General features: G+C 35.6%; 1 protein-coding gene across 1 annotated transcript in view; it reads right to left on the reverse strand.

Moving 5' to 3' along the window:
* LOC149566162 (Metal-dependent phosphohydrolase) overlaps positions 1-22,179 on the reverse strand; it is a 161,559-nt gene that overhangs the window by 52,663 nt on the left and 86,717 nt on the right. Inside the window, exon 5 of the mRNA XM_089819583.1 lies at positions 6,586-6,665. Coding sequence (XP_089675709.1) covers positions 6,586-6,665 — 80 coding nt within the window. The remainder of the gene's footprint in view (positions 1-6,585; positions 6,666-22,179) is intronic.

Here is a 22,179-nt window from a genome sequence, read left to right on the forward strand (position 1 = left end):
AATGCTCGGAATCTAGATAAAAGCTTTTAGAGTGAGATTAAACTGACTAATTATGAGGGAATAAGGCCTCAATATGACCCAATAAACTTTGTGAGAGGTCATTTGAAGCTTGGATAGGTCATTTCAAAGGCATGTCCCTGATATTGAAGACTATTGGGTCAGATGCTATGATGAGTACCAAACCAGGGAGAGGTATTGGTCCAGGCTAACATTAAATGAAATTAAATTGTATAATGATACTGTTGATGTTTCTAATCTTTCAGATAATGGCTCCTACATGAATCCCTCAACCTATGAGCAAGTCAAGAAGATCCCAATTGTGTCAACTCCACTTGAAGGTCCTCCTGTCAACACAATGGAAGTCTTGATGCATGGAATCATCAAAAGGACGGACAAGTGGGTGGAATGGACCAGAGCGAGAAAGAAAAGAACTGGAGGTGCAAGTTCTACTAGTAGAGTAGCTTTTGGAACAGCTCAATCAACTACTGCTATAGCCACAACTGTTGCTACTTCAACATCAGTCGATCCAACACAGTCTGTCGATGGAGGAGTAGACCAACCTCCCGAAAAGAATATCCAAATTACTCCAACTTATGGAGGAGGACCTCTACCAAACACAAGAAAGGTTGGTGATGATGAGAAGAACAAAGAGAAGGCACAAGAGAAGTCAGTGGCTAAGCCCTCCTCCCTTGTGCAAGTCATCAGCTTGGATGGTAACAACAATCCCCTAGATGGTCAAGAACAAGAGGCATCTTAGCAAGGTCACACTCCAGCCCTCTTAGCAAGGTAGCTACTTTTCCTACTATCACCCAGAGTAAGGAGACACCCCCAGTAGCAAGGAAGCTCTTCGATCTTATAGCCCTACAGTCAGCAATCAATGTCCTTACAACTGAGTCATGGTTGGAAGAGACTATTGATCAGAAGAAATGAAGATGTGAAAAAGCTGCCCCATCCAAGGACCTCATTATGCAAGCAATTTCAGCTCAACCAGCATCAAAGAAGGCAAAGAAGTAGAAGACTATAGCGGCTTTGGTCACTGATTCTTCTACAGGTCATATGCTAGTAGAGGTTGCAGAACCTCAGGAGGGAAAGCTTCATGAGCTGACCACAAGTGATTTCCATATTAGAATTGTTGACATAGGCATTCTAGTGCATGATTCTATGGTCAACATCTGGAAATCAACAAATGAGAAGATCGAGGATAAACTGGAAGAACTAATGGCAGATAAAGAGGTACTGAAAGCCTCAAATAAGGAATTGATGGAGTACATCAAGGCTACACTTGGAAGCACCTCTACAAGCACATTTGATCCAAGTGCAGAGGACAACAAAAATCTGCTACTAAAGCTACAGTAGGAGAGGCAATTTGGTCAAATTGGTCGTGCCTGGATTGATCAAATGAAGGCCCAAGGTCCCCCTCTCATTGAGAACCTTGGAAACCTACTACTAGATACCAACAAGTTAAAGGAGAAGCAATGTCCAGTCATCAAACCTCAATGCACAAAGCATTAGAGGGTTTGACATAGCAGTTAGCCTTGTTGCAAGAGGTAATTGATATGAAAACTAATGTTGCCATGACCCATGGGATTCTCAAAATAGGCCAAGAACCATTGCGTCATTGGAAGCAATCACTGGAATTCATAATTGAGAGCTCAATAAGGTCTAAAAATGAGCTAAAAGATGTACATGATTTAGTGCAGAAAGTCGTGGATAAAATATTCAAACATCTAAAGGTGTTGCATACATAATCATATATCACCAATAATGGTCAATTGGTAGACATTAAACAAATGAAATTTAAATTTCTGGCATTCGTGGAAGAAGCTACCAATCCATCAAGCTTCTAGATGTCAAAGACCCTAGAGCTTTCAGCAGTGGATTTTGTTCTGAGGCGTGCATCGAAGAAGCTCGAATCAAAGATCTCCAAAGTTGAAGAATTGACAGAAATGCATGATTGTTGGATGATTCGAGCTGATAACATTCTCATCCCAAGTGTCAACAAACTCACAAGTGTAACTGATGCAATGAAAGAACACAGAGCTAAGGTTGTGACCCCAAAGAAAAATTGATGCTCTGGTACTCTCTTTGACAAGTGTCACCTCTTCTCTTTCTCAATTTCTAATATTGTAGCCATATTTGGCATTCTTCTTGAAGGCTAAATTTTTGTAACAGATGACCCCCACTCAGTCCTATTATTAGAATGATTGAAAGATACTCTACGGAGTAATCATTAATGTAACTGGCCATTCCCATTAAGGCCTATAAATGTAACTTTTTGAGGAATAAATAGATCGGCAAATTGATTTTGTGGGCAAACCCTTGTAGCTGGGACTATTGTGTGAGAATCTGCGTCTACATCTTGAATTTTCTATTCACTTAGTTTCTGTATGGTACTTGGAATGAAAGGTGTTGTTAATGAAAGCTAAGAGATTGCAAATAAACTTGGTTTTCTTTCTTTCTTTCCAGTGGTTGTAAGCTTTACTTCCTCATTACAGTTTTCTTTTTTCACCTATTTTGTACAAGTTAGTTCATTCGCATTCCATTGTTGTGTGATAAGTCGGAGATTTGGTTAATGAAAGCGACTAAGTAGGAAGCAATCCGGGTATTGTAAAATCTCAGTCACTTGGGCAATCCACGTATTGTCAGGTTGATCATACTTTCTCTTCTTATGTAGTGTGCATTGGTAGATAGTTTTGCATTGTTGTTTCTTGCATTCAGAAGATAGAATAGATTGCATAATAGATGTTATATGAGCTTAAAAATGACTCATGCACATTCATGTCTATGGAGATTGTGAGTCATCATTTAAAATTGTCCTAGATTTCTTTAAGTGTGAAGTCAATCTGGATACACCTCTCTTGCTCTTTGGTTAAGAGCATACCCCTCAAACTAACTAATCTACTAGAAAAAATTCATTGCAAATCTTTGCACCACAAGGGAGTTGTACCTTTCAATTTAGGGGTCTCTGATAGATTACTAAATTGACCCATTATGTCATTAACCATTTTGTTCTCCACCACCTTGGGCATATTAGAAGTCAAGGTATCAACCAAAATCCAATGAAGACAAACTGTTAACCAATAGACAACAATCATTTTTATTCCATTTCTCAAATCCACCGTTCACCATTTGTTTTCTTGACAATATTCAAACTCATGTTGAGTATTTCCAATACAAGGCATGATTTAGTTATTTTAAATCCAGGCTGAGCTGCTCCCGATGATTGGCTTCATCTGCATGTATTAATCTTCAAACATTCGTACCATCATTACTAGCAACCATTCCCATTTCTTCCATATGTAATCTGCCATTGTATGGTTGTTTTACTACCAAATGGATTCTTCTAATTATCACAATTTCGACATCAATGACAACACTTCTTCTTCTATTAATCTTAGTTTGAGTTTGTATTATCAAACCCTTGTAATGAGATCCTTTCCTTAATGCGACGTTGAGATATTAGATTTTGATGGAATGGCTATACAAAGTCATTATATTATTTAATTATCTATCTTTTATTTATTTATATTATACTATTAATTTATTTATTTATTTAATTTTATTTCTTAGTACTATAATTATTACCATTATCTGTATCCTTATTTTATTTTTTTGATTGGTAATAGGTTGAAGCCTTTAGGATTTTTACTATGTTTAAGAAGAGTTACATTTAGTCTCTGTTAAAAGCAGGCACTGGTAGGAAAGAACAGAGAAGAAAACCTCGAGTCTCGCCCGAGACATAAGTCCTGCACAAAGATACAATATTCGAATGGCTACTGCATACCACTATTTACAGAATTTACATGAGGGCATCCCCTCATTCAATCCTTGTCCTGATGTTTACAAAGTGTTCCCTTTTGTCATCTTACAAAGGGCCTTGCCCAAGTACAGAGCTTCTTGATATTAGGAGTTGATCCTTAAGATCAAAGTATTATGTTTGTACAAATAAACTTTGAAATAAAAAATTCAAATTGAAAAACTGTCCTTTGTAATCTGGGAAAATCCCATTGCTGACATGATGTTTATTAAGGGATCACTGCCTACCTGCAATTACCCATAACAGAACACAACCAGTAATACAATATTTGGGTCCATCCATCCATCTTTATATTAGAAAGGTCAGCCTTCTTAAAGATCCCAAAAAGCAGGCAATGAAGAATTTCTAATCAAGCTCCTACTAATTAACAATCCGTCTAAAACCATCTTTCTACCGATAACTAATATATCTTTTTTCGAAATTAAAACTTATTCAGCTTTCTATCTTACAAATAATAAAAGCAAACTTTCAAAGCACATCCCTTTCTACAGATTTAATTGCTATAAGCTGCCTTATTATAGATTAGATTGAATGTCATCCAGAAAGACAGCGATCCTTATAATATTTCAGGTCTTTCTACCTTGGAAAGCCACTTGAACCGAACAAAAGTCCTTACAGATTATTTTAATCTATATATATATATGTTTACCCATATGTTTACTTTAAAAATTGCTAACATGTATACATATTTGTAAACATGCGTATATACTTAAGTGTGTGTATATATGTTTTTCAGAGTTAATTACCAAGGAACTAATAAAATATGTCTTCTGAGTATAAGCATAGAAGTGATTTTTTTATCATGAAAGTCAGTAAAGCAGAGAATTACAAACTAAAAAGGAAAATACAAATTTGAAAAAGGCCTAAAAAACATACAAGGCCAATAATTAAGCCACAGAGAGAAAGCAAGCAACAATAAAAGAGAATGGGGGGAAGCAAGACGAAATAGCAGACAGAACAAAAAACCTGAAGATGCAAAACTACAAAAAAAAAAACGATGGGAGACAACTAACAAAGGCCTAGAAGAGAAGGGCACATCAAAGAAACAGAGGGTGTCGAGGGAAGGAAAAGAATCCAAATACCCAAAAAAACAAAGAACCACCAAAGCAAAGAGAGAACAACAAGACTGATTAGGGAAAAAGTGCACCTACCCAAGCCAAGCAGGTCAGAGCAAGAACAACACAAAGAGAGGCAAAAGTATGAAAAACACAAAAGGAGGACAACAAACATCAGACAAACCCAGGGACCAATCGGAGAAAAGGGTGAAGGGAAAAGGAGGGCTTGAAGGAAACAAGCCAAGAAAGAAAAAGAACGAAAATGGCAGAGCCAAACGCTGGGGAGAAGAAAAACACATGGCAAAGCAGAGAGCATCTGTACTATTATTATTATAGTTTTCATTATATTTGTAATTAATTTTGACAATATATTTATTTGTTCATTAATTTTATTATTATTATTAATTCCTTTTCTAGGGAAGGGGGCATTGCATGATCTCTAGCAAGACACAGTCCTTCCACAATGAAGATGTTGATCTCTGCAAATCGCTGGTAGCAGTCTATAAAGCTTGCAATGATTTCATTTTCCCAGGTATTGCTGCAAATGATCTACAAAACATGAATACTCAGCTAGTTCAATAGGGTAATGAAGTGACTTCACCTTATTGGAAAAACAAGCAGACTAGGAAGGATTTCTCACTAAATAGTTGCTCCCCAAAGCTTAATTCCTCAGTCAAAATTGTAAACACAAGAAATGATAAGCTCATATGATGTCTGAACAACCAAACAACTTACTTCTAAGTTGCTGGTTCGGATTCTGTTTTGGATGCGGGTTCGAAATTCAATCAAATTTTTTTTGGGCTGGGTTTGGGTCGTTTTGGGTTCATACGTACAAGATTTTTTTTTTTAAAAACAAAAAAAAATAAAATTTATATATATATATATATATGTAAAAATATGCTGCAGCAAACCAGTTCATACACAGTATGCTAATCTAATGACGTGAAAGCCCAAAACGATGGTTTTTTAACGCTGCATACACTTTATTAAAGACTTTTAGGTTGAAAGGAGCCCAGAACTACTTTTTTTTAATGTTGAAAAGTCAACATGTTTTTGGCATTTTCCCAAATTTGCTTTGAAGTCGCACCAAATTCTTTCAAATTCGACCAGGGTTTGAAATGCAGAACCCATAGCAAATTTGCCAGTAAAAAGGCGAATATGAAACGAATTCGAACCGACTACGAATTTGGAGGAATCGAATTTCGAATTTTGCCTTCCTAGAGCGAATGTGGTAACTTAGACTTAATATGCAACACTAGCTCCTAAATCTCGAATGAGGTGGACCCAAAAGTGGATGCCCAAACTAAAAAAAAAAAAATTAGATCCTAAGTGGTGCACACTATTGGGCCCCCTTGTGTGATAGTATAGGTTCTGCGTAAAGAGGGGAAATGACATAACTTAGCCACTAGACTATCATATAAAGCATTATAGGCATTGGTCATTTATATAAAGAACATTAGTAAGTTCGCAAAACTCAAAAATGAAAAAGGTTTTACTGAACCTAATTCCACATTAGATAGCTGTTTTTTAAGAATCACTTTTAGAGGTAAAAATTATCAAACCCCTTTAAATCTTAAAACTTTCAATATTTCAATTATTTCCAAGTTTCTTGTAATATCATATATGCATGCTAAGAACCATATCATAACATTAATTAACAAATTGGAAAGAAACCATGAAACTTGAAAAATAAGAAAATAAAGAATTGCATACCTTGTCAAAATCCTTAACAATTTTCGCTTCTGTAGAAGAATTATTTTCATACTCATTCCATAAATCATACATTTCTTTAGCTGCAAAAGGCAAGATACCACCATACAAATTTTAGTTACTCTAAAAATTTAATTGCTTGAGAAAAGCAATAGTTCCCAATGCTTATCCTCCTTCCGTAAGGTATTTAAGTGATCGTCTAAAAAATAATTTTAACAATGCCAATGCAGTTGAAGGAGTAAGGATTACCAAATCATCACAACCAGATATTATACCACATACATAAAACATGTCCCATTTCTTGCAATATTGGTGTCTTATAATGCATTTGAACTGAATTTGGAATAGAAATAGAAATTGCACACAAAAAGCAAGTCATCATACAGCATAAGAATTATTTACGTGAAAATACCTTCCTATAGAAAACCTTATAGATTTGCTTCATTAATCAAACTTTTTTTAAACTAATTTTGGCTACATTTTTTTGACGAAAGGAGGCAGAAGTGTAACAGTTTAGAAGTTCTTCGGTATATCTTACCACATCTCATTGTAAGGAGCACACCGGCCATAAGATTCCAAACACGCCATCTAGGATAGGGATAGGGTAGATGGGTCATGTCCCATCCTCTAAATATATGCATATAGAAAAATGTATATGATAGTATGATGTAACTATGATGAGTGTACATATCGAAAGTATATATAAGATAGATGAATATAGAAGAGTATAGAAGACCATATATAATGTAAAAGCAGATACAAGGATATATAAATGTACTAAATTGATACTAAATATACAAAGATACCAGAAATCTGTATGCGATGTGTTAATGACATTCTTTTATGTTTAATTAACTAATTAGTGTTCTATCTAGATATAATCCTTACCCCCTTCCTATGACTAAGTCCAAGGTATCAACTACAACACTCTAAAAGTACTTGGGGCTCAAAACTTGTACCTATATTCCCTGGTTCTCTTGCCAACATTGGTTCTATTTACAGTGCCTTAGTTAAATTGTATAAAGAACACAATGGAAAAACTCAAATTTCAAAAACCTTAAACTAAATATAGAAGAAGAAAGGAGAATGAGAAGGCTATGAAAACATGTGGCTCTATGTTCTTGGTGTCTAGCCCATTAGAGGGCACAAGGTACCAAAGGGGATGGAGAATAGATAGGAGGAGGAATTCCAAAGGGAAACCTTGAAGAGATGTGACAAATAAATAAGCTATCAAAACAAATACACTCGTGGCAAGAGGAGATATGAAAAACACAAGAGATACTAAATAGCAATTAGATTAGCAAGGAAAGTGAATGGCCAACCCAAATGGTGAAGAGAGACAACTGAGACAAGTAGTTCAAATAGAAGAAAGATAGCGTAGAAGAATAGAGATGCGGAGAATATGAGAATTGAGTACACCAATAAGGGTGTTACCAAGTGTGCCAAGGTAAGTGTTGCCTAAAATAGAGGAAAAAAACAAAAGAAGAATGGAAGACCCCAAAGAAACAAAATCCATGTCGGGAAAAAGTAGGCCAATTACTTACCAATTTAAGGAAAATTAATAACTATCAAAGATCTAGAAGGTGGTTGTTAAGAGATCCCCACTCATACCGCAACTCTCCAAAAGTCCTGAGATTAGACCAGATCTATGGACCTAAACAGTAAAATTGGACAATACATTTCTTGAAAACCCTGAAAAAGGTTCTATCTAATCAAGAGGAGTGTTTGGAAAAATTACTAAATAGAAGCATAAGAAATTTTAGAAAAGAAGAGAGATTGAGATTGATTTGGGCAAAGAATTATGTTCATTGACAAATGAAATGATGCAAACAAACAAGACAATGAAGAGATACTTCGAAGAGCCACAACTCCTCGACTATGTTCCATCCCCTAATCTGTATAAGATAAAGATATATAAGATAAATTTATTAACGTCCAACAAATGGCCACGAAGAGGGTCCAAGCAACAGCCAAGGAACAACAAAAGAGTAGAATAAGTTTGATAGAAGGCCCTTGGCCCGGATGGATACCTAAACCATTTTTTTTCAAACCTTACGAGAATTATCAGGACAAGAGCTATGGGATAATGGGATATTGTACAAGAATCAAGAAGAGGGCGTGTACTCAAGGATTTGAACAATACCTTTATTGCTCTTATTCCAAAGATGGCTGAAATTTGTTAAATCCTTATAACTCGATAATAGCAATGTTCTGATATTCTTGATCAGTCTGATCTGATATGCATAAATGGTTCTTTGTATTTGCCTTATGATTAATACTTCTCCAAGCATCATGATCGGCGACTTATGAGGTATACTTGTTTGCCTCTTAACAAACTATTGTAGTTGATTTTTGTTAACTATTAGTTAATTGTTTAAAGCTGCCAATTTGTTATAAGGAAAAGATTAATTTATGGAGTGGAAAGACAAGACCCTTGGGTTATATATAAATAGGAACATGTTTGGGGATAGAAGACACACAATTATTACCAAAGTTTGTTCTTCTAGCAATCTACTCCAAAGGATTTATATCAGAGATAAAATTATAATTTCTAGAATTCATTTCAGATTTACTGAACAATAACATTTAAACAAGACTTGTAGGAGATCGATTTTCAGCAAGACCTAAATCATTATTTCAGTATTGGTTATCAGAATTTGTAAAAACTTTACATGGTATAAGAGCTCTAGTAGTCGAACCTAGGCTCTACAAATTGACAGTCAGACTTTGAATATCTAGCGACATCCTTCTATCTTCAATGGCAAGCACAATCATTGCCGAGGACAGGTCTGATGGGAAAGAACACTTCGTTGCGTGGAAATTCAAAATCATGATGATTCTTGAAGACAATGATGTGAAACAGTTTGTTGACTCAGCATCCAAGCAACCTACTATTAAACCTAATAGAAATATCTGGAGTAAAAGAAATAGGAAAGCCATGTAGATCATATTAGATGGAGTGAAAAATGAAATAGTACCTATGCTAATGAAACATCAAAAAACATTTAATATGTTGAATGCATTATTAAATGCATATGAGGTTAATTATGCAACTAGAACCCTTGCACTAAAAAGGCAACTAAATCATATACAGATAAAGAAGGGAGAATCTATGAATTCGTACTTCCTAAAGGTTGCTAGTCTAAGAGATGATCTTGCAAGTAAAGGGACCATAATTAAAGACAAGGAACTAATACTTATGGCTATAGATGGGTTACCAGATTCCTGGGAAACATTCACACAAGGAGTAAGTGCTAGAGACCATCGTCCTGACTTCAATAGACTTAAGGGAGATTGCCTTCAAGAAGAATCTAGTAAACTTAAGAAAGGGGAAAAGTTGAAAAATGAAGATGAAGAACTTCATGTTCTCAACACAAATTCTTATAAAAGTAAGAACAAGCACTTCAAGAAGAAGGGTAATCAAAAAAATGACAAACCTAAGAAAGATTTATCCAAAAGAAAATGCTTCAAATGTGAAAAATTTGGACACTACAAATCTAATTGTCCTGAGAATACAAAGCAGCAAGTAAACTGTACAAACATTACTAGGAAAGAAGATAACTATGATCCTGAGAATCATGTATTGTATTCTGCACTATCAAATGAAGTATCTAGCAAAGCATGGGTGATTGACAATGGATCATCTCAACACATTACAGGATACAAAGAAGTACTAGACTTTATATCAGAAGAAGTTTATGGAGAAGTTACCATCGATGATAATTCAGCTCATTCCGTCAAAGGAATTGGGAATTGCACCCTAAAACTGAAGTCGAGTACTGCTCTACAACTCAAAGGAGTACTCTATGTACCAGGAATAAAGAGAAATCTAATCTCTATTACAGCACTTGAAGATGATGGGCATAATGTTGCATTCATGGACGGTATAGTAATGACCTAGTTCAAGAACTCCTTATTTAAGAAATCAAAATTGATTGGTCAAAGAAAGGGATACTTGTATGAATTAAATAAAGAACCCAGTCGATCTATTCAAGCCTTAATTCATGAAGGCTGCTGATATAAACGAAATATGGCACAAAAGGTTAGGCGAACTAAATTTCAAAACCTTATCGACTATGGAGAAGATGGTTACTAGTTTACCGAAGCTGAATAAAGATCATTCAAGTATATGTAAAGGATGCGCTCTGGGTAAGAACAGGGAAACTCCATTTCATGATAGCACTAGAAAAACTAACAATATTTTGAAATTAGTCCACTCAAATTAATGTGGACCTATGTCTGTTTCTTCTCTTGGAGGATTCTGGTACTACATACTTTTTATAGATGACTTCTCTAGGAAAACTTGGATTTACTTCTTAAAAGGTAAAGAATCAGAAGAAATCCTTAAGAGATTTAAAGAATTCAAAACCTTAACTAAAAACTTATCAAGACACAAAATTAAAACTCTTAGGACTAATAATTAAGGGGAATATAATTCGAATTTGTTTAAAGAGTTTTGTAGAGAGGCAAGAATTAAGAGGGAGTACATTGGTCCTTATAACCCACAACAAAATGGGGTAGCAGAAAGGAAAAATAAAACAATTATAGAAGTAGCAAGAGCTATGATACTTGATCAAAATTTAGAATATTATCTTTGGGCAGATGCCTCTTGTACTGTTGTCTATATTCAAAATAGGAATCCTCATTCCTACCTTAAAGATAAAACTCCTAAAGAAGTCTTTACTAAGGTAAACTTAATATAAGCCATCTTAGGATATTTGGATGCACTGTGTGTGTGTGTGTGTGTGTGTGTGTGTGTGTTCCAAAGGAAAAGAGAACTAAGTTAGAACCCTCCGAGAAGAAAGGTATTTTTGTTGGGTATAGTGAAACATCTAAAGCATATAGGATTTTCATACTCGGTTAGAAAAATATTGAACTTAGTAGGGATGTAATATTTGGAGAAGATTTAGCATTCCAAAAAGCCCTAAGTTCTGAAGATCCCTCTCCCTTACCTAGTTTTGAAGAAAATATTGAATCTGAGTTTCAAAGGGAAAACATTGAAGAAATTGAAGATGAAATTCAAAATCTCAATCTTGAGGAAACTCAAAGTCCAAACAAAAGACCACTTTGGGCCATTAAAACAATAGAGGAAGCACAAGACTTCACTACACCATCAGGAACCCTTAGAGAAAGCAAAAGACCCAAAAAAAATTCTAGTTATGCAGCAAACATGAGTGAATTATCTAAATTAGAACCAACCAATGTTTTAGATGCTATTAAACATACAGCTTGGAAGGATGCCATAACAGAAGAATACCAATCCATTATTAAGAATGATGTTTGGGATATTCTTCCAAGACCTGAAGGAAAATCCATTGTTTCTTTTAAGTAGATATTTAAAATCAAGCATGTTGTTGACGGTAGCATTGAAAAATATAAAGCCAGATTTGTAGCTAGGGGATTCGCTGGGAAAGAGGGAATTGATTCTCTAGAAACCTTTGCTCCAGTTGCCAAACACACCTCTGTAAGAGCAATCCTAGCTATTGCAACATCGAAGGGATGGAAAGTACATCAGATAGATGTAAAAACAACATTTCTGAATGGAAAGATTACAGAAGAGGTATATTTGGAGCAACCTGAAGGATTTGAAACTCATAACCCTAAAGTTTTTGTTTGCAAACTCAAGAAAGCTCTCTATGGGCTTAAACAAGCTCCAAGGGCTTGGTATGAAAGAATTGATAAGTATCTCAACAGCTTAGGATTCTCCAAGAATGAAACCGATCCTAATCTATATTATAAAAGGGATAAAGATGATATGGTAATTTTGATACTGTATGTTGATGATTTACTAATAACAGGTAATGATCATCTTATAGACCAATGCAAGAAAGATCTAATCAGAGAATTTGAGATGAAAGATTTAGGACTCCTTCATTACTTCGTAGGACTAGAAGTATGGCAGAATTCTGATAGCATCATACTTAGTCAAGGAAAGTACACATTAGACATCTTGAAGAGATTTGGAATGTGGAACTGTGGGCCTATGTCTTCTTCAATGGAGACTAATCTACATAAACTTAAGGAAGCAGCAGCAAAATCACCTTCTATAGATTCTACTCTTTACAGACAGATGATTGGGTCTCTTATTTACTTGGTAAATACAAGAACTGATATTTGCTATGTTGTTAATGCCTTAAGTCAGTTTATGTGTGAGCCAAAGGAGATTCACCTAGTTGCAATTAAACACATTATGAGATACTTACAAGGTACTCTTACCCTTCGGCTCAAATATGAGAAAGTTGACATAGACTTACATGGATTCACAAACCCAGATTGGGGTGGAAGCGTTAATGATAGAAAAAGCACTTCAAGATGTTGTTTCAATTTAGGATCAACAATGATATCATGGATATGCATAAAGCAGTCATCAATAGCACAAAGTTCCACAGAAGCTGAATATATTGCAGCAACAATGGCTTCTCAAGAAGCAGTTTGGCTTAGAAAGTTACTTGTGGGATTATTTGGTCAACCCATGAATCCTACTATTATTCATTGTGATAATCAGAGTTCCATTAAGCTTTCTGTGAATCCAATTTTCCATGACAGGTCCAAAGCATATTGAAATTCTTTACCATTATGTAAGAGATATGGTAGATAGGAATACTATAAAATTAGAGTACATTTGCACTGCAGATCAGACAACAGATATTCTTACCAAACCTCTCACTCGAGTGGAGATAGATCACTTCAGGAAAAGACTTGGTATAGTTGAATTATAAAACATTAGTATTCTTTAAATTATTAATAAAATATATTTTGTAAGGCTATTGACTATTATGGGCTTCACCATTTGTATTCATTATCTAAGAGGTGACTATCTCTGAGATAATGAACACTTGTATAAAAGACATTATGGCAAATGACGATCTCTTAGATAATGTGTTGAACAATAGAGAACTACTGTTAGATCTAGATGAGTTTAAGAGCATATTGTGATGTAGACATTTCTATGTCTATGAGTCACAATTTGGATAATTGAAGAATTTAATTATTCTACAAAATTTATCATGTGTTCTAGTACATCTTAACTCAAGATCATGTTGTGATATAGGAATGCCAGTACCTATGATTCACAACTTGGATAAATGAAGAATTTAATTATTCTTCGGATTTTATCTTGTATATTGTATGCTTTGCATTACTGTTATCACTGGTGTTAGTGATAATCCATATTACAAGTTTGGTAATATAATTATCATGTGTATCATGATACTACATGCATAGAAGAATCAAATAGATATAGAGTACAATTCTATGCTTAATCTATGTTGCTAGATATGTTTCTCTCATTTATATTATCAAGTTAAGAGGGAGTGTTAAATCCTTATTGCTCGATAATAGCAATGTTCTGATATTCTTGATCGGTCTAATCCGATATACATAAATGGTTCTTTGTATTTTCGTTATGATTAATACTTCTCCAAGCATCATGATCGGCGACTTATGAGGTATACTTGTTTGCCTCTTAACAAACTATTGTAGTTGATTTTTGTTAACTATTAGTTAACTATTTAAAGCCGTCGATTTGTTATGAGGAAGAGATTAATTCATGGAGGGTCAACCTAGAAGGGATATGTCTTTTGGAAAGACAAGACCCTTGGGTTATATATAAATAGGAACATGTTTGTGGATAGAAGACGCACTATTATTACCAAAGTCTATTCTTCTAGCAATCTGCTCCAAAGGATTTATATCAGAGATAAAATTATAATTTCCAGAATTCATTTCAGATTTCCTGAACAATAACATTTAGACAAGACTTGCAGGAGATTGATTTTCAGCAAGACCTAAATCATTATTTCAATATTGGTTTTCAGAATTTGTAGAAACTTTACAAAATTTGCACCTTCGAAGATTTTTGGCCAATAGCTTTATGCAACATCAAGTACAAGGTAATCTCCAAGATTATTGCAAGTAGGCTAAAGACACTTTTAGATTTTTGTCATCTCAATTGAACAAAGTGATTTCTCTATTGGAAGATCCACTTATAGAGTATTAGTTGCTCGTGAGAGGATCCATACTATTAGAGTAAGAAAATCAGAAAAATGATGGTTAAAACTTAAATTGGATATTAAAGGGCCCATAATGAGGTGGATAGACAATTCCTGTTGGAAGTCTTAAGATGGTTTGGCTTTGACAGTAAATGGGTGGACTGGGTTTGTAATAACCCTGTCTAGTTATAGCTAAATCAAGCATCAATTTCTTTCACATTTTGATGATTTGACATTTTGTCAAACACTTGGCAAGCAGCCCAATTACCACTGAATCTATAATATCTTAAATTTTCAAACACAATGTTAGGATGTACAACAAACTGATCACAAATTTACTTAATTTTGGCCTTGTAAGTTTTACATAAATAAATACCAAATGCCAATAAACAATTCTAAAATGATTCACACCAACCTCTGAATTCATTCATCAACAAACCATATAGCAATATAATAAAAAGGGAATTTAATTGTTGGCTGATTATAAATCAGAATTTGAAGCCAGCCTATTTAATTTCAAACTATATAATACAAACTGAATTTTACAAATTAAGAACCTGGTCTTTGCCGTAGAATGTAATTGCAAAGTCAAACTGAAAGCCACTTGGTCCAATTTCAATCTGGGATTCACAATCTACCCTTACAAATGCTGCCCAAAGCTCATATAGAAATCATGCCAAATATAAGAACCCTTGGCATTCAAGCTGTAAATCCAACATGCTAATTCTGATGCAAAACAAACAAACTGGGATATCTAGAATTACCAAACTCCAATCTACAAACTAAACCCTCGTCCAGCAACAGAGAAATTATAATATTCAATTGTATAAATGCTCCTCAAACATAGTTAATACAGAAAGAGGAGACGATAATAAAACTCAAAAGTCCACAATACCTCAACTATGGATTCTCAAAATTAAATCTACAATACTTCAGCTATAGATCCCAAAACCTTATACTTCAGCACGGGCACAAACTTCAGACTCAGAAATGTCACAAAGACAACAAGAGCAAAATACGATAATCAAATAATTGGATGTTTTACTCATCAAATGGGCTCATATTTATAATCTCCAAATGGCACAAAGTTTCCCAAATGAACTTCACTTAAGAAGCTTCCCACACACAACATCAAAATATAATAAAGTGTCATTATAATTTGATTTGTTAATTGCTTTTGGCTTCGAAAATGACCTTTCCACCATAACTTAAAATTCTAACACATAAGGCCACTGTTTCTTGTTCCCATGATTTAAAACTTTTTGTCCCGGTTCCAACGAGCTATGATACTGAGATGACCAACCAACAACACTATCAAAAATAGAAACCTCAGCGTATTTATATGAATAATAATAATAATTCACCTGTCTTGCAAAAACAACTGAAGAGGCATTAGAATCAAAATCTGACAACACCAAAGTGATCCTAATGATGAAAGATGATGAATGAACCTGACGAGGTGACTTGTTATAAATAGACGCTCCCTCCAAGATTCTTGGAGCTCAAACTGGACTCCTAAAATAAAAAATGAGAGCATCCTCTAACTCAATTGAGCTCATCGGAACCAACAGATTGACTTACTATAAATAGTAAGTTCATCCAATAGAGCCAAAACACACCATAGGCTATTGGAAAGCCTATAACCACACAACTGAGACCCTCAAATCCCACTGTCAACTCATGAGGGTCGCGATGTTGAACTAACCTGGCCAACTGTAGGAACTTGCTAAAAATGGGGACATTACAGGGTTAGAAGTTGTATTGAGATACCCTTTTTCAATTTTGCTAAATGGAAAAAGGGATTACACAAGGTGATTCTCTTTCTCCCTTTTTATTTGTTATTATGGATGAAGTTTTAGGGAGATTGATTAAACGAAAAAGAGATGCAAGCTGGTGCAAGGGAGTGAGGGTGGTTAAAGGTGTTGACTCAGTATCCCATTTACAATTTGTAGATGATACTTTTTTATTAGGATAAGCTTCTTTAGGAGGCAAGAGTAATGAAGGATACCCTGGAATTATATGGGAGAGTCTTAGGACAACACATTATTTGGCATAAATCTGAGATTTTCTTCTTCAATACCCCTCTTAGAAAGCAAAGAGAGACATACAGTATTTTGAACATCAAAGGAGGTTTGTTACCATTTGAGTACTTAGGAATTCCTTTATTTCAAGGAAGGAATAAAGCTGAACTGTGGGAGGATTTAGTAGTAAACTGTTTGAAATGAATGGAAGGATAGAAGGGTAAATGGCTAACCTCTACAGGGAGAATTCTCATGTTGTAATCAGTAATTAAAGCCATTCCGATCTTCTCAATAATGTGTATCAAAACTCCAAAGAAAGTAATTAAGGCAATTGAGCAAAAAATGATAAATTATTTTTGGAATGGGGCAAGAGTAAACTATTCCTAAATTGTAAGATAGTCGTCAAAAGTTGGACTGATCTTAGAGGCCAACTAGGTTGGCATGGTCCATGGCAGAACTCTTTAAAAGATTCATTTGTAAGATGGCCAAGAATGAAAAGGAAGTCATCTTTATCTTGTATGTGGATGGTTAGCCCTTCAATTGCTAATGGGAAATTTGGAAGAAAAGAAACCATAGGAATTTTTTGGAGAATCGGGAACCTCTTAGTGGACTAATGTGGAGATTCAACCATTCAATTGAAGGAGTGTTAAGTGTTGCTTCTTTCATAAATCAATCTCATGGGATCCCCTTTACAAAGGATGATAGTAACATTCAAAGAAAATGGCCAAGGATTAAAATTCGGAAATGCTATGGAAAATGCAAAGCAAAAGGATGGTCTTAAGAGGGAAGAGGTCAGGTAGAAAACCCCAAAGGAAGGATGGATGAAGATAAATTTTGATGGGGCTACAAAGGGGAATCCTAGCCCCTCAGGTGCAAAGGTAATTGCTTGATCACATCTAGGGGAAGTAATTGCAATAGCAGCAAGAAACTTAAATTAGGGCACAAATAATGAAGTAGAGGCAAAAGCAGTTCTAATAGCCCTCCTCCTTACATTCCATACACCACAATTCCCCTTTCCCCGAGTCAATATTCTTTTTGAGATTTTTTAATTCCTTCATCATCCGTAACATATCTTTCTACAACGCTTGAACTTTCTTACTTGATTCTTCGTTGTTGTTGCTACATTCAAAAGATGAATCCTCTGAGTCTGACAATTTGTGCTTCTTTTTGCTCGTCTTCTACTCACTCTCCAGATCCATCGCCCGACTATACGCCTCTGTGTACGATGTTGGAGGTGCAATCTTCATTTTCTTCTTTAGTGCCGACTGTAGCCCTTCAACAAACCATCGTTTCTTTAATCCATCAGTTGTTGGGTTCTCCATCTTCCCCACCAACTCTTTCAGTCTTCTTGCATATACAAGGATTCTTTCATTCTTTCCCTACTTTATACTGTGTATTTCTGCTACAATTTTGTTATCGTCCCATAGCAGTCAGAACTCTACTATGAACTCCTTCCTGTCTTCTGCCCATGTAGTTAATTTCTGTGGATCAACATTCGAAAAGCAATCAATTGCTACACCCCGTAGGGTCACTGAAAACTATCAGACCCAGTCATCCTAGTTTGTTACACCATTCATTATCCATATTATTTCACATGTTTTGCAATGTCTGATCGGATCTGCTGTCCCATCACTATTAAACTTCAGCAATTTTTCCTTTTGTCCTGCCATTGCTACTTTCTTCTAATTCTATGGTACTTGTTGTGTACCTGCATTGTTCCGAGCACCCGTGTTGTTCTGAGTACCCGCACTATTCTAAGTACCCGCATTGTTCTGAGCACTTGCGTTGTTCTGCACAACCGCGCTACCTCAAACAACTGCCCTACTTTGGACAATTGCGTTACTCGATGAGAAAAGATCTTCCTCAAGTGAAGTTGTTTGATTCTCTACCTGTATCCGTTTGTCGGGTGTATCGGGAACGAAGAGTTCACTCCACACTTGTGCTCCTTCAGCACTTCGAACTATATGAGTTACTTCCCTTCCGTTTGGATTCTCTACCCTCGGCGTATACAAGTTAAGAAACTCCTCCCTTGTCTCTTCCACCAAATTCAATCGCTGTTGAGTTTCTTCTAGCAATTCCTCGGCACTCCTCAGTCTGTTAGGTGAATGCACTCCCTCTGTCTGTCCTCCTTCACCCCCTCAATGTTTATTGGTTAGTTGTTGAACCTTTTGTGTTTGCACTTCGCCTGTTGCGCTAAAATTAATACTTCCTGTGTTGTGCGTATCTCATTCTTATCTTTTATCTTATTCCTATCTTTATTAAGCAGATTCAGCATTAATCTTCATAACACTTCCTTTGTTCCAAGTTCGACTAGCAACGGCACCAAATGTTTACCGTACAGGGTAAACGGATACTTGTCACATGTAGTATAGTAAGATATAATACAAAACAGATACTTTATTCATATACGCAATATGCACTCCACTGCTTACAATATGATTATAATGATGTTCCAAAGTCCCTTCCGGACAATGTACATCTACTTTCTCGAAGGGGTGACTCAACCGTCACGCGCCCTGTCGGATACAATTTTGCCCGTTGGCTACAATATAGAATTTACCGACAACAATAGTTAATGAATGCATCAATTAAAGGAAAGAAGGAAAGGAATGGGCATCGATTTGGATAGCCTTGCATATTGACCAGCCGGCAACACATGAAGAGAAGGAGATAGAAGACACACCCAACGGCATGAATAATATCCACAACGACAATTGCTAAAGGGAATTAGAGAAAACGAAAGTATGGAATCAAAGGAAAAGTAAGAGTTTTGGCCAGCAGCAGCAACATGTTATGTAAGGGAGTATTCCATAGGAGATGCTTTGCCTGTCTGTCCTTAACACTATACAATGGAGTGGGCATAGATACACGATTGAAGAGAATACTTATGTTACATTCAATATTATATATTAGACGAGAAGTTACAGTGAGGTATTCATTAAAGAGAAGAATGAGGATTGATTCGATATTCTTACCATGAACATTGAACTGCGTGACTAAACTAGCTACAAGCGTTCAAAGCCATATCTCGACAGGACCATTGACTAGAAAGAAGAATACACATCATTTAATCATAAGTGAATGAACCAGTGACAAGGAATAATAAATCATAGGAGAAGGGACTGCAGAAAAGGAAGAGGATAATCCATTATGCATCAATAAAAAAGGGACAGTGGGAATAGATAGATGTTCAGCGCAAAATATAAATGAACATAGAAATACAAGCAACATATATAATAAAGGAAGAGTATAGAGTATGTGCTGTGAGTGGAAGGCAGTAAGGAGGTTTGAAGATAAAAACTAGCATATGAAGAAGGTTAAAGGTAAGTTAAAATGAATTATAATAAATCCAGCAATATATTTAGATACTTATCCCAATCATCATTCAAATAAAATGCATCTCAGCACAAGGCTATAAATCAACATAGGGTTATCTTCAGTAGTGATAAGAGCGAATAATGGTTATGGTAAAAACAAAAAATACAATCAGCGAAAGGAACATATCTAACTCAAGCCGTCACTACAGGTAACAGAGAAAACAAAAAGCATAATCCAATCTGCGAAACAAGAAAAAAAGGATTCATCATCAAATAATCCGGTCCTATTACCATCCAATAAGACTAACAGAACAAAGATATTAGTAGCTGTAGAGATCAAAAACTCAAGAGAGTTAGCAGACCAGGAAAATAATGACGTCTAGATCAAAACAAGATAAAGAGTTTTATTACCACACAGCAACCTAAAATACATATACTTCCACATTGAAGAGGGGGACATATCATCAACAAGAAAGAGAATCGAAAACATAATAGTAAATATATCCATATCACTCTGAGTACATACTGCAGTGGCAACAAAAGTACATACTCAAAAGTTCACAAAAAGCAATCATTCCATTTATCAATTTATTCACAGTATCCTAAGAGAAAGATAATATAACTAAATGTATATAACCAGTTAAGGATCAAAGAGTTATTAAGCTAATGCTTCTACAACTCATTCATATAGTCATCCAATATTTGTAAGAATATAATTTGGAGTAGGAAACAGTGGGACATATCAATCAACCTTCCATCATGAATTTCAGGCTATAAAATTAAATAAAACAAGTGAGAAATTCGAGTAATTTATCTAATATAGTAATAGGGGACAGTACATTTGAACCTACATTACTACTTGCAAACAATCTACCAAGCACACTCCTTTTGACCTTAATTATGTTGATGAGACCATCCTACATCTAAATTTCATTGTCCATAACCTCTACATAGCAACAGACAACAACAATAAGCCTCACTAATGAAGAATCTATTAAACAATGCTTAGAAGAATTGGATAAACTAAATGAAGAAAGACAAGTGGCAGAATAAAATCTTTTGACATAACGACAAAGACATAAAGCATGGCATGACAAGACCATCCTTTAAGTTGTTTTTTGTCAAAAAAAGCGTTAGATTTGAAGTTGGGCCTGTGGATGCCCACAGAAGCACCCAAAAGCATTCCCAGCACATCTAAGAGCCCAGGATATGCTTCTGTAAGGCATCCACAAGGTTTCCTAACCAGCATCTGGCTCCACTGCCTCCAAGCTTTTCTTGGGCACACTGGTAAGATAGCAATTTTTTTAGTTCTAGAGTTTTCCACCAAAAACAAGCCAAGTTTTCCCCAAGTTTCTTTTTCAGGCCATGGAGAGCTTTCGACTTTGGCAAGTTTTCCAACTATGATTTAAACCGTAGTAACAAGAATCACAGCGACTCGATTCAAGCCAAATATTTTGTTGTGAATCGGTGAATCGAATCAGCGATAAAGGGTTTATGAAATAAGTTACCAAGTTTCAAGGGTTTTTTTAATTTGCCGATTCATGGCTGATTCGATTCCGATTCATGGTCAATTCACGATTCAATTCAGCCTTGCCGATTCCAATCCAATTCCGATTCTCGTTACTTTGGTTTAAATAGTAGAATCTTTGATGTAGGGTGGACAACAAGAAAAGGCCAAAAGACACCGAACCCCTTAATTCTTTAACTGCTTACTTGAGGACCAAAAAAGGCACTCAAATTTCTTCAATTGGACCAATAGACCATCCCTTTGATCCTAGACATCATTTAGGGTCACAACAATCTATGAAAACGTCAAACCAATTTGGCTTTAAATTTGAGTTTAGGGACAGCTTTCCTAAACAAGAGTTTTTTGGCAAAATGACTTCATTCTCATCCAAAGGCTAGGAAATGGATTTAGACAAGTTTGTATGGGTCGGGGAACCTAAATCCAACCACCGGATCAAACCCCAAAACTTCACAATACAAGTTGCCCAACTTCACCTAGTAGGGAGGCCTAATGGCAATTAGGTCTCTCCAAGCAATTTTTGGGATTTCACTCCTTTTCCTTCCAAACAACCCTATGAACAAAGAGCATATCCTGACACCTTTTGGAAGATACACCTTGCATAGAAGACTCAAGTACTGACTCCAACTAGTCACCCCCAAAGCAATACTATAATCAATGACCTAATAGGCCTAATCTCCAAAACAACTACCAACTAGAGGGATTCTCAAACTCAACTAAGGGCATTTGTAGTCTCATTTGTA

This window comes from Cupressus sempervirens, chromosome 3 (genome assembly GCF_028749045.1).
Source record: "Cupressus sempervirens isolate cs-2001-9-10 chromosome 3, ASM2874904v1, whole genome shotgun sequence".
Classification (NCBI taxonomy): domain Eukaryota; kingdom Viridiplantae; phylum Streptophyta; class Pinopsida; order Cupressales; family Cupressaceae; genus Cupressus; species Cupressus sempervirens.